The sequence below is a fragment of the Cariama cristata genome, unplaced genomic scaffold, assembly GCF_000690535.1.
Source record: "Cariama cristata isolate BGI_N322 unplaced genomic scaffold, ASM69053v1 scaffold16384, whole genome shotgun sequence".
NCBI classification, from domain to species: domain Eukaryota; kingdom Metazoa; phylum Chordata; class Aves; order Cariamiformes; family Cariamidae; genus Cariama; species Cariama cristata.
Window position 1 is genome coordinate 21,516 of NW_009611438.1, and position 12,952 is coordinate 34,467.

General features: G+C 46.1%; 1 protein-coding gene across 1 annotated transcript in view; it reads left to right on the plus strand.

The window, feature by feature from the left end:
* The window catches only part of BARX2 (BARX homeobox 2), a gene marked incomplete at its 5' end in the record, with an annotated part of 35,712 nt that overhangs the window by 21,511 nt on the left and 1,249 nt on the right, over nt 1–12,952 (plus strand). Inside the window, 2 exons of the mRNA XM_009698265.1 lie at nt 9,599–9,896; nt 12,565–12,649. Coding sequence (XP_009696567.1) covers nt 9,599–9,896; nt 12,565–12,649 — 383 coding nt within the window. The remainder of the gene's footprint in view (nt 1–9,598; nt 9,897–12,564; nt 12,650–12,952) is intronic.

Here is a 12,952-nt window from a genome sequence, read left to right on the forward strand (position 1 = left end):
CATTGAGGATCTGACAAGGTCCTGGCACACTCCCCTGTTTGACAGACAGCCTGGAAGAAACGCCGGTGTGTGCAAGAACAACCTATAGAACCCAGGTGGTGCTTGCTTATACATCCTTCCGGCAATTGAGAAGAAACTCAGCAGCTGAACATTGCTATCCTGTGATAACAGGAAAGCACGGCGGAGTGACTAGCCCCGGGATAGCAGCACAACCAGGTCTTTCAACTCCAGGTTCAGCATACGTTCCTATCTCCTCCCCCACCAAGTGTGGCCCTCAGACAAAGACGGACTGTTCTAATTGTTATCGCCAACCCTGCCAGAAGAACCCTGGTGCCATCCCTTGAGGATCTGGCATCCCTGAAGGCACTGATGCTGTAGGGGAATTTTTAGATTGTGTTTATAAGATGGATAATCGCCCCACAGCCAGTCCTGTCTGAGGCAGGGTATTACACATCTGCCTGTGGCAGCAGGGAGTGAGACAAGTTCTCGTTCAGGGAGGCTCTCAGGCTCGTCATTTGTTCAAGGCCAATTACTTACTGTGTGTACAGTGCCTTAAACATGTAAAAAAAGCACAATATAAATATCAAATGTCATTATTAAGTAAGGATTAATTATCTTTCTGGTTAGTTTTTGTGAAGGCCTCTGGCACGCATGCCTTGGATGCATTCAAACTTATTAATTACGGTTATTATGTAGAAGTTATACGTTGATAAATTGCTAATGGGGACAGGCTTGAAACAGAAAACCTGGATCTCGCAGCTCCAAGCGCTGAGGAAATTTCACTTGTGGCTTTGAAACTGGGCTAAACTCAAGCACAGCTTTAAGCGCCCCGCAGCTTGGGGAACGGCAGCTGAAGCTGGACAGGTAGTTGCATGATGAGAGATGCTTTGAGGCAGACCACCTTTTAGCTGCAATATGTTATATTCGTTATTATAAAAGTTAACGTTTACAGACGTCACTGTTTTTGTTTGCAACTGACTTAGCTGAAAACCCACTCTCTCAAAAAAAATTGAACAGAAAAGGGACTGTTCTCTAATGTGCCTAGGGAAGGTAAAATAGGACTCCTGGATGAGCCCTAGTTTTCCCCCACTTCAGAGACTGTTGTCAAAAATTACCATTTGATAAGGTGCCACTTTTTTCCTCCACTTAGGCTCAGCTCATCACAGAAGGTATAGGCTAAGAACCGGCCTTCAGTCAGAACGCTCAAAAAAAAAGATCGTTTTAGCTGTGCTAAAATTAGCTGCACTAATTTTAATTTCTTGTCTATTTTCCTCCTGCGGACACATGCAGGTGAAATCCTGGCTCCACTGAAGCTGATGGGCATTTTGCCATGGACATCAGTTGCGTCTGGATTCTTCCATAAGGGAGAGAAGCCATTTGCTACCAAGCAGACTTTTTGCTGTGTAGCTGAGTTGCATTTAATTTCTGCAAGACTCGTGGTCCTTGTCGGGCTAATAGGATTCATTGAATTGAAGTGGAAGTAGAATACGGTGTGAACTGTACCTGCAGTCTTTGACTGAGGAGCAGTTAGACTTGACTCCAAGGAACCTTGCTGCATACTATTTTGGAGCACCACCAGCGCCTCTTCATGCTCCAACTCTGCACTTGGATTTCAGGGTTGATTTTCAGGGTTGACTGCTCTGCTTTCCTGTAGCCTCTGTGACACTCATGATTCCCATGGAAATTTTGGCTCTGTGCATTTGGGCTGAGTCTTGGGACTATTTTTGGAAGCTTTCAAAATGTCCCAGAAGTGCCCTTCACCTCTGCTCATGTGCAGAGGCTTTGGCTCTCGCTTAGCTACGACTGGTTTCCACATGTAATCAAAGAAAAAGAGAACTAGCAGAAAAAGAAACAACAAAACTAAAGACAAATCGCCTCCCCCAAAACAGTGCTAACTCTCGGTTAAGTGACCAGGCTCTTACGTCCTGAGATGCTGGAGAAGAGGAGTGGCGATAAAGAGCATTCTTGGGCATTCCCAGTTCCAGATTTCCTATTTAATATGTAATAGCCAAAGAAAAATCTGATTATGGAGTTAGGATATGACACTTTTAAAGAGTCTGAGAATCACATGCATTTTTTCCAGCTATTTCAATATTCAAAGAGGGGTAGGCTCTGTTGGGTTGTCATACAGTAAGACTGGAATGAATGAGAAGAGAATCAATTTCTGAACTGGTTGATACAAAGGATTGCTGACAAATTCTCGGTCACCACCTCTCTGGCCAAGCTTTGTTGGACAGGGATGCTAAAAACATTTAAATCCATACATAGGTACCAACTCTGGGCTTGAGGCTCAGTTGACCCATGCAGGGGACAGCTTCAGGAAGGCTTTGTGGCTATGCCTGGACTTCCAGCCCATTACGAGAGGACACAAGAGAGGTAGCTAGCTCTGCAAGACCATCTGTGTCAATGCATTGCAAGGGCTGCACCGTGCAAATACACCGACTCATGTCTTGGAAACTGTCAAGCTGTCAACACGGTGTTCACAACCTAATTAGCCCACCTCTCTTCAGGCCATAATTAGCTCAGGTGCAATCATACCCTGGCATGGCTCTGCTGCTTCCCATTCTGGAGATAGCTGAGGGATCTGCGCACAGCACCATGCTGCATAGCGTAAACATCGCACGGGTCATTTTTTTTAACGTGGGATTCGAGTGTTTGTTAATGACGGTTTGTTAATGGGCAGGGCATCTAGGAAAGGACGGGATCTTGGGCTGTTTGCGAGGAGGCAAGGGGACCTGGTTATTTCCCTTCAACCCTCTCCTGAACACTTGTTCCTGAGGGGAAATTAATTTGCCTGGTATCTGCACAGCCCATTGCTGTTCTTCTCTTTCTTTTTGCCTTTACATCCTTATCAGGGTGCTTGGTGGAGCACAGCATTCATCTCGGGAAAAACCTGATGCAAATTGCCTTCTAAAGCTGAGCTTAAGGAAAACATTAAGAGTAGATGAGTGCAGTTTTTCTACTTACACAGTGGCTTAAGTTTTTTGTGTGTTATTGGATAATATAATGCAATTGCAAATAAGCGAGGTATCTTGGTATGACAGTGCCTGTAAAAACACAATGTAAGCACAGGGAAGAAACGAGAAGGAATCTCGCTGGGGAGGTGCTTAGTCGGTGATAAACTTCGCAGCTCAAGGGTACAGCTCTGCTGGCAAGGGCATGCTCCTCGTCCCACCGCCTCTTGCCTGCTGCCTTGCCTTGACCGACCGCCTGAATTCTTTCATGACAGGTGCACTCAGCAAGAAAGCCGACAGCGTGGCTATGCAACGATGCAATGCTGGATCTAGGCTGAGACAAGCCCTGCCAGGTGAGGGAAAGTCGCCTTTCCAGGGAAGACAGGCAGCAGTGCCCGGGCAGGCGCCGATCTCATGCTTGCCAATGCTCAGGGTGTTGGGCTGCAGCAAAGGGGAGGCAAGGACATGCAGGAAGAGGCCCCCATATCTACGGGCTGCTCAGTGCCCGAGCCTGGTATAGGTGGAGCAGAGAAGGCTTAAATCCAATGTCAGCAAAAATAGATGGGGTGAGGTCTAACCCAAGAGCAAGAATTGCTGTACTCCCCTCAGTGGGGTTTCTGATGGACAGGAGAGATGCTGCAGGTCCATGTGGTGCACGCTGGCTGAGGAAACTGAGCAGAAGGAGCACAGCCCTTGCCTCTACGTCATGTTAGGTCCCTGCTCAGCCTTCGGCTAGCTCTAGGAACCACAAAGCAAAGGAGCCCCCCCTGACCTGGGAGGACGTCCTGTGTCCTGGGGTACACGGTGCGAATTTGGCTGTTGGCTTTTACCAGTTGGCTCCTGGGCCGTGTTGAGTTTCTGGATTGAGCCAGATGCTCAACTCTGGCTTTGGTGGTAAAGTCCAGCCAAGATCCGTGGGAACGCCATGGCTGGCAAGCCTCAGCTTTTGGGGATCTGTGGTGGAAATAGTAGATGTAACGCCCTCCCCGCTAAAGAAGCCGTGTATGGGTCAACTTATTCTTTCAATGTTTTGTTGCTTCTTTTGCTGCCTTTGCTTCGCTCGGGGCTTGCTTCTTCCTTTCAGTAGGCTGCCCGCTCCTCTGGCAAAAAGAAGTTCTTTCCTAAATGAACTCAACTCCTTCTTGGTTCTCTTTTGTTTTGACACTCGGGAGACGACAGATTTATAGACCTTCCTGAGTCGTAAGTTCATTTTCTTTTATTATTTACCTTTCGCTGCAGCCCATTCTGAGTGAGATTTCATTCTGCCTCCGAGCAGGGCTGACCTGCCAAGAGGAGCTGATCCATAAATCTTTCCTTCCTTTTTCTTTCTTTCCAAAACAGAATGAGCTGAGTTTGCCTAGAAGGAAAACTGTTCTGCCATTGCCGGCAGTCAAACAGTGCAATTAATTAGTGCTTTCCCTTTTCTCTTCCCTCTAGTCTGTGTCTGCCGGGGTTGAAAGTAAGCCAGGGAGGAGGAGGTTGGGGAAAAAAGGGAAGAGGATTTGTTTGAAGTATTTATTTTTAATTAAAAGTTTTGCAACGCGATCTGAGGTAGTGGTGGTGTACCTGTTGCGTCATATCTAGTGGTCATAAGAAGTTTAATGGAAACGTCCCAGCAGATGAGTGGAGCTGGCTCCAGGTTGGTCTGATGAAAAGCAAGTGTTCCCGGTTCCTGCTCGTGTGTCTGGAGCTGGAGCCGGCGTGGGAAGGCCCAGGTCTTTGCTGCTTTGCCCCTTGTGTTCACACCTTGGGGTAAGAGGGAGTGAAAGGCTGACAGGCTGCAGATTTATTATGCCTGAGATATTGGCTTGTTTTGGCTACTAAAAATTGACATTCCTGACTGCAACCTTGCGGAGAAAATGGGATGGATTCTCTGTCCCTCTTTTTGGTCTTACTACTGAAAACCAAAACAAGTAAGGAAAAAATCCTTTTGGATACGTTAGATTGTGATACATTTTTAGAACAAATGTTTTGCATGTAATTAAGAAAGGAGATCCAGAGTCCTTCTAGACCTGTGTGGCTTGAGTAAGCCAATTCATTTCAAGGTGGTGTGGTCAGTGCAAGGGGCAGATCTATTATTCATTGTATAGCAGCTGCCAACGTGGCCTGATTTAAATAGCAAAGCAAAATGTTTTCAACTCCTTAGAAAACTCTGCAGATCCAATGTCCTTTTTATTTTTAGCTCTTGGTTAGTTTTAGCAACCGAGTGGCCAGATGTTAGCTTTATGGAGATGGACAGAAATAAGAGCTTTCTTGCTGCTTGAAATTGAGACTATTCCAATGCTTAAAAAAACAACTAGAGGAAGACTTTGGTTTCTTAAGCACCACTCCCTCCGTTGTGCATGGTATGAAGTATGGATTATACTAATGCTTTGCAAGTATTTGAGAAGTATGTAGCAGCAAAGCAAGCCGGACTACCCTAAACTTTGGGGGGATTAAGAACATTCTAATAGTTAAAACTGGGACTTTTCTGTGTAAAACCACATAGTAAGAGATCACTCTCCCTCTGAAGAGCGTTGAGACCCTCTGAGTCCTAAACCACTGGTGGCTTCACCATTGGACTGTGCTGCCTCTTGATTGTTTTAGATGGAAACAGTAAAAAAAAATGCTTCAGGTGTGTTTCTAGGGTAGCAAACTAATTCCTCATTTTCTGGCTTATGTGGGCTGCTTTCAAATTTTCAAGTGCAAAAGATGAATGGATCAGGATTGGAAAAGGTGCTTGGACAGCAATGCAGGAAAGTGTGCGTTCAGCTGAAACTGCTGTGAAAGGCAGGTAGGGAAAGGAAGAGTGCTTCATTTCCATTCCTTCCCATTCGGGGAGACAGAGCATGTCACAACAGTGCTGAGCAGACAAGAGCTGCTTGCCAGCATTTAATTTGTTGAAGATTAAGAAATTATTCCACTCTTAAAATACCATGTCAGTCTGGAAATACCTTTGAACTCCAGGGGATGTGAAATTTAGATCTAGCCTGAGATTTTGTAGTGTTTGGAAGCCAAGGCTTTATCAGGATAAGAACTGTACGGATGATTTAAGGGGAGTCATGTTAACAGTGTACCTAGAGACAATGGACTGGCTCAACTTCAGCTACCTTTGAACTTTGGGATAACTAAATCCAGAACAGGACACTGAACTTCAGCTTTTTTTTTTCCTTTGTGGTCTAGAAGCTAGCTAGTGCGGTGCAGAGGCTAGCTATTTCTGGCTTACTCTATCTGCAAGGAGAGTTGACTGCTAAAGCATTGCCCCGTCTGGCCAGCAACTTTCCCCTCAGAAAATATCTGCAGCCCTGAACCCCACGTCTTTCTCTAAATGCTGTCCTTACTCTATGCCCTAACCATCCCGTGTCCTCATCGGGCTGAGATAGCTGAGAAGTCTTGTATACGGCTGGGCTGAATATCAGCAGATGCTTTCATTATTTACGATGGTTTCTAAAAGCACTGCCGCAACTGTTGGTGTCAAACCGTAAGCAAAGGCTTCTCTTATGAACACAAATGATAAACAAATATAAGAGACTCTGTGTCAACAGCCTCACAAATCTCTTCACCACCTGGAGCTCAAAGCAACTCAGCAGTTGCAAACTACTACTTGCCCAGAAGTAGAACAGCGGTTTCAGAAGTGCCGTAAGTAAATAAGCATCCTGACGCGGGCACCAAAAATAAGCGTCTGCTGAGCTTTTCTGAGCATTTGGCCAGGTCACAGCTGCTGGCTGCTGAACGTTTTGGAAAATGTATCCCCTCATTCAGGTGCTCAGCACTTGAAAACACAGACCTGAACAACTCCAATGTCATCTGCTTCTCTAATAACCCACCACTGTTTTACCCTGCGAAAATAGCCACGTTCTCGCTGCTCATTTTGGAAGGACAAAAGCAGTTCTTTTATTCCTGATCCTACCTGATTATTAGAAAAATAGCCTGAAGAGACTTTCCTTTGTTTGGAGGCAGATCTTAAGCTCTGGGACCATTGTAGCTAGCCTCCCCCAACTCCAAGCGGTCCCACATGCTGCTACCGTGCCATACGGGAAAGCAAATATCCCCGATTGCTCTGATATCAAATACCTTTTACTGACCTCCCTTGAAAAGAGTTGCTTGTAAAAACGCTGTTGTCCAGAGGTTTCAGTCACTTGGAGCCTTGCAGGGGTTTCTGGGCTCTGGTGATTTATTACTCCTTAGTAATCTTGTGGTTTATGGAGAGCCCTGCTGGAAATATACAGGGGTACAAGGGTAAAAGTATCAATTAACCAGTGATCCGGTGCCAAGAGCCACCCATGTGCTGGGACAGGAATGGGGTTTCAGGCTGTGAGATAAGGGTCGGAGAAAGAGCCTGCAGGGGAGCAGGAGCTCTGTGATGACAAGGTTTGAACCAGGACCCCCTAACAGCAGGAGAAGGGTATGCAATAAGACTGGATCCACTCCTTTATGGCGTGTAAGCCAGAGCATCGGTTTTCAGTCTCGTTATTCAGAGCAGGTCCCCAGGAACTGGGATCCATGAAGTCTCTTCTCTTTAGAGCCTCCGTGAAGGAGAGCAGTAGTGCGGAAGGGCTAAGGCCCAGGACTGCTGCCAGATGAAGACCATCAATGCACCTCATCGCTCACCCAGGACCATCTCTTATGGTGGAGATGGCTTCAGGGTTCCTGCATGGGACTCGTGTAATGGAAGTGCCCTTCAAGAAGGGAAGAAAGGCGGCTGCTTTTTGGCGAATTTGACTGAAACGGAGGAAGTGGACTGTTGCATTGGTGGGTTGGCATTGCTTTTGCTATCCCGCGATGGCAGAAACTAACTGTAGTGGGTACCGGCGAGGAGGATATAGACTATGGGAGCAGGATCTATTTTACCTTCTGTGTAGCTGGCTGGCGTCCGTGGGTGCATAAATATCAGTGAGAGCCGAATTAGTAGTGTAAAGCAAAGGACAGTGTGCTGTATCCTAATTTATGATCTTTGAACAGCCACTGAGGTTGTAAATCAAGGCAGAATTTCTGCCAGGTTACTTGGTGATGCTGTAGATCAGCACGGTCTTCAGCTGGAGAAGAAAATCCACAGAAAGAAAAGGTAGATAACACTTTACACAAGCTAAAGGTTGGCAATTCTGATCTCATCTCTCAGGTACTTCCTTGGTGGTTTAAGTGGAATAGTTTAAATTTAATGGACATATTTTGATCTTTAGCATTGCAGAGATGTGGATGAGAAAGCGAGGCTTAAGTCCCAGTCTGCCTAAACCCCAGTCTGTAGTCACGGTCTTGCTTAAATCCCGGTCTGTTGGGATTTACAGTGTTTTGGCAATAGGTTTCCAAGCTTGCTTTGTAAGTGGCAGGATTTTGCACAACTTGCAGTGCTTGTGGAGAGAAGCTGTGCAATTCTTTGATGTGCCCTGTGCACTGCAGCTTACCTGGGACCTGATTTATGTGATCACAACCCTTCCCTCGGGGGAGGAGGGTAAGGAATACAGGTCATCAGCAGGCCAGGCTGGCAACTCCTTTCTTCCACTGTGACGAGTTACTTGCCAAAATAGACTCATTGAGGTCTACAGATCATTATTTTCATTAGTGGTGATTCATATTAAGAGTTTCACAATCAGACCTGCTGGTGTAATATGTTCCTTTTCACAGTACCATTTATCTAAAGATCTCAGAATACTTTATGTACATTAAACTTTAATCCATGTTTTACCACCAGTGAAGTGGGTAAGGAGGATTGTTTCCATTTTGTAAATGAGGTATACTGAGGTACAGAGCAAGAAGGTGACTTGCCCAAGACTCTGCACATTGGTTGCGAAGATGTATAGGGTGCTATCTTGCAACAAGTCTAAGTTTCCCACACGCGGCTCTATTTTCCTGCCCGAATTTTAAAGGAACGTTTGATTACCTGGGGCTAAGGCTGAGCAGAAATCTGTCTATAGCTGTAAAATCAGAAAGTCTGATGTGAATCAGAACTTCCTCTAGTGTTTGGGAATGTTTCGATTTGTCATCCCAGCATGGCCCTGTCCTGAAAGGATCGGAGCAGAACTGCTGGTTTGTTTTTAGGACTGGTATCAACTGGTTGGTATAAGATGTAGAGTTAAGAGTCGATGAAAGACTCTGCTTCCGATCTGTTCATCCTCATCTGCCTGTATGGTCAACGGGGTCAGTACAGACAGCGGAGGATGAAAGTGTGATTCATCTGACTCGGTTACCTACTAGAGGATGAGATGAATTGTGACTTGAACTCCATTGTCGGTTGCCTGCAAAGGGAGATGAGGTAACTATCTCGAGTGAACCCTGTCCTAGTGTCCATAGAGGAGCAGAGTTGCATGAACGGGGACAGATTTCATTGTTTCCTCAGAGTTTAATCTCTTGTGGTAATTAGACAGGTGACTTCAATGATGTGTGTTGTAATAGCTCCTAAAAAAAGGAAAGTTGTCAATGGAAAAACAGGCCTTCCTTTCCCTGTGTTAGGGAAATGCACATCAAGTCTCCTAGCTCAAGAAAAGTTATGCAATTTAGGGGAAGGAACAGGTCCAGAGTGGGGAGTTGACTTGCTTGTGGTCATTTAACAAGTGAATGGGAGAGCCAGGAAAGGTACACCCCTCTCCCTGCTCTCTCCACTGCTCCCATTACTTAGCCATATTGCCACTGAACTGGCCTTTATCCACCTCTGCTTCCTTCCCTGCCAGGGTCCCCTTCTCTGCGGGCGTATCCTCTCATCTCCGTCATCACCAGGCAGCCGTCCGTGGTTCCTCACCTCGTCCCAGCTGCCACCAGCTCCCGCGTGCTGCCAGCCCAGACCTCCTCGGGGACTGCGAGCTCAGAGACACCTGCCAACGAGACCCATGCTAGCAGCGAGTCGGAGGCAGAGCAGCCCACCCCTCGGTTAAAAAAACCACGCCGGAGCAGGACCATCTTCACGGAGCTCCAGCTGATGGGCTTGGAGAAGAAATTCCAGAAGCAGAAGTATCTCTCTACCCCCGACAGGTAGGTCAGTCTCTTACACTAGGAGGAGGAATGAGCAAAAGGGTTGCTCTAGCCCTGCTCAGCTCTTCCCTTACTGAACGATCCCCGGCTGTAGCGTGCTGCCTTCGAGCTCCACAGAGATGGCTGTGCCGTTGGCCAAGGACATGGGCAGATGACCAGGTTGAATTTTAAGTCTAACTTTTCCTGGGATCAAAGGTGACACGAATAGATTATATCAATGGAAATGCCACATGGTGATATATGCGCTTGCTGGCAGCCATCCAGGCTGAGAGATAGGCAAGGTACAGAGCAGAAGGCTCTCTGTCTTTCCCATTCCTGATGCACACTTGTAAAAAGGTGGAGCCTGTCTCCTCCCGGGATCTGGTGATGGATGGCTGTGTCTCGATGGCTGTGTCTCCATGGCAGAGGTTGTCTGCAGCTTCAGCTGGCTTTTGAATTAGCTTTCATCTAGCAAACTTGGGCAGCCATTCAATGAGAAGGTGGTAGCCTGTCCGTCAGCTTGGAAAACAGAGCCAGGGTTGCATAGAGTTGAAGGCCACCTTGCCCTTGTGAAGGCACAGGCAAGTACTTGGTGAAGGAAAAGGCAAGTTCTTAGGGACTACTTGGTACCAAATGGACAAACCAAACTGAGGAGAAGCTTTAGCTTTTTTAAAGGCTGTGAGTCTTACTTTGCAAATTTAAAGTACAGGAAAGAGACCTGTCCAGTTCTTAGGAAGTTTGTAAACCTAGAGAGCATTTGAAAGGTACACCGGACCTTGAACTCCACAGATGGCAGTGTCCCAATATTTAAATCTGTTTTGAAGATCGTCATTCTCTGCTCGTACTGCCTGTCGCCAAAGCCAAGGATCGCAGCTAGACCAAATTTCATGGGCATGGCCGGGCTGTCTTAGAGTTCCTAATTTTCTCAGTTTCAGAGTTCCTAATGCGCCTGTACTGACTCCTCACAGCTTCACGTAACCAGATGGTTGACACCTTTGATGAAGCACTCGAGGCTGTTAATTAATTTTATTGTGTGCCTGTTCCTTGGCTTTGTACATGTTTGAGTCTGATGAGCAATTCCTGTCCGTGTACCACTTCCCCTCTGTTTGTTTCCTGGGGTTTCTAGGCAATGCTGGTTACGCTGATGTGTGTGGCAAGAGATGGTAACTGCTTGCAGGTAATCAGAGTGTAATAAGGCGTGTGCGCTAAGGCAAGAAGAGTTAGTCAAGCCGTGTTTCTCTCTGTCAACTCATGGCTGGAAACGTGATGGTGAGGCAGTGGATTGTGATCTGCGTTCGCTCCTGCGGCTTTTGGCCTGGACGCAGGATTGTACCACTGGGGGGGCAACCGAAGCACCTGGTTTATTAGTAGTGAGGGAGTGCAATACGACAGGATAACGCCTCTGCTAGATTCTGCTTTTCAAGTAAGAGTAATGGTATCTTTAAGTCAATGGAGTATCTCACAAGACGTTAGGTAGTGACATAGGCAGCAGGCAAACCAAGCCTGGAGGTCTCGAGTGAATCCAAAGTGGTGGAAAAACATGAATCCATGAGTGTGAGTTTGAGCACAGAGAGCTAGTGTGGGGTGCATAGGTGTTTGTAAATATAAGAGTGAGTCCGATTGCCCTAGGAGCCCAGCTCGAACAAAAGTTTTATTATGAAAAACTTGGCCTTGACAAATATGTTTCCCCATCCAAAGGCAGGGAAGTATTTGCCAAAAAGTTCACACAATCCAGAACACCTTGGAATGTGACTCTGAGTTTGAGCTGTCCCACCTGCAGGACTTGTGTGGCTCTACGGGGCACTTGCCCAGCGTTATTGAGGATTTCCAACTCCGTCCGTTGTGCAACTCCATTGCAAAACTGCTAGATGCACCGTGCTGTCACCTGTGGGGAAGGATAAAGAGTTGACTCTAAGCTGCATTTGCTTCATATCCTGGGTTTTAATGTAGAAGTAATGAATGGTTTCAGATGAACTTGCATAGGCTGGAGATTTGTGGAGGATGAATCAGGATTATGGGCTGTCTGCCACATATACCCTTAAGCTAAACACGCAAATAATAAATTCATTTATAATCCTAAATTGCCTATAATAGCAGAATGCATAAGAAATTAATAGATTTAGATGTACTACTACTCTGTGAGGAATGAGAAAGTATTATTATCCCCATTATGTAGGTAGTGAAGAAGAAATATGATACAAGGAGCAGCACTTTCAAAGGCAGACTGATGCTGGGTGTCTTGGTTCTTACGTGTCCGCTTCAGACACCACAGACCTGTTTTTCAGGGATGCGGTGTACCAGTAGCTCCCCACTTCATGTACAAGCGTGGAGTGTCAGCAGTCAGAGTACAGCAGGCTTGTGTTTCAGAGAGGGCAGGAAAACTTCTGCAACTTCTAGGCTCGCTCGTTGGTCCAGTGGTCACAGAGGAGCAAAAAGAACAGATAGCCTGCAAACACCTAAATAAATATTCTTGCTTCTTCCGTAATAGCATCTGTCTTTACATCCTAAATTCACAGTATTTACCACTTTGGTCTGACCTTTTCTGAAAACAATAGTTTAGAGAGCCAAATAGCCACTTTGCTGGCAGTCCCGCTGTTGTATGCTCTTACAGTGTTGGATTGGCTGTGCTTGGCGTCTGAGCTCTTCTTGTCCTCTGTAAACTGATTTCAATGTCTGTTTTGTCTGGCAGGCTTGACTTAGCCCAGTCCTTGGGGCTGACTCAGCTCCAGGTGAAGACGTGGTACCAGAACCGTAGGATGAAGTGGAAGAAAATGGTAAGTGGTTCGTTACCATTTCTCCGTGGTCCTTAAACACTGATTTCAAAAGAACAGATTTCGAAGCTGAGCATTATGTCAGTGACCTGTGTCTATTTATACCAAATTCTGTTTCATTCTTGATCGCTTTTCTTGGAGACGTACTCTTTTTTTTTTTTTTTTTTTTTTTTTTAAATGTCATACTTCAGCATATGTGGTGAGCTAGAGGGGACCACAGGCAGTAGGAAGAATACAAAGCAAAGGGATGAAAGAACCGAGAACAGAACAGAGGGTAGAACCAGAATATCTCCCTCTACATTTTTG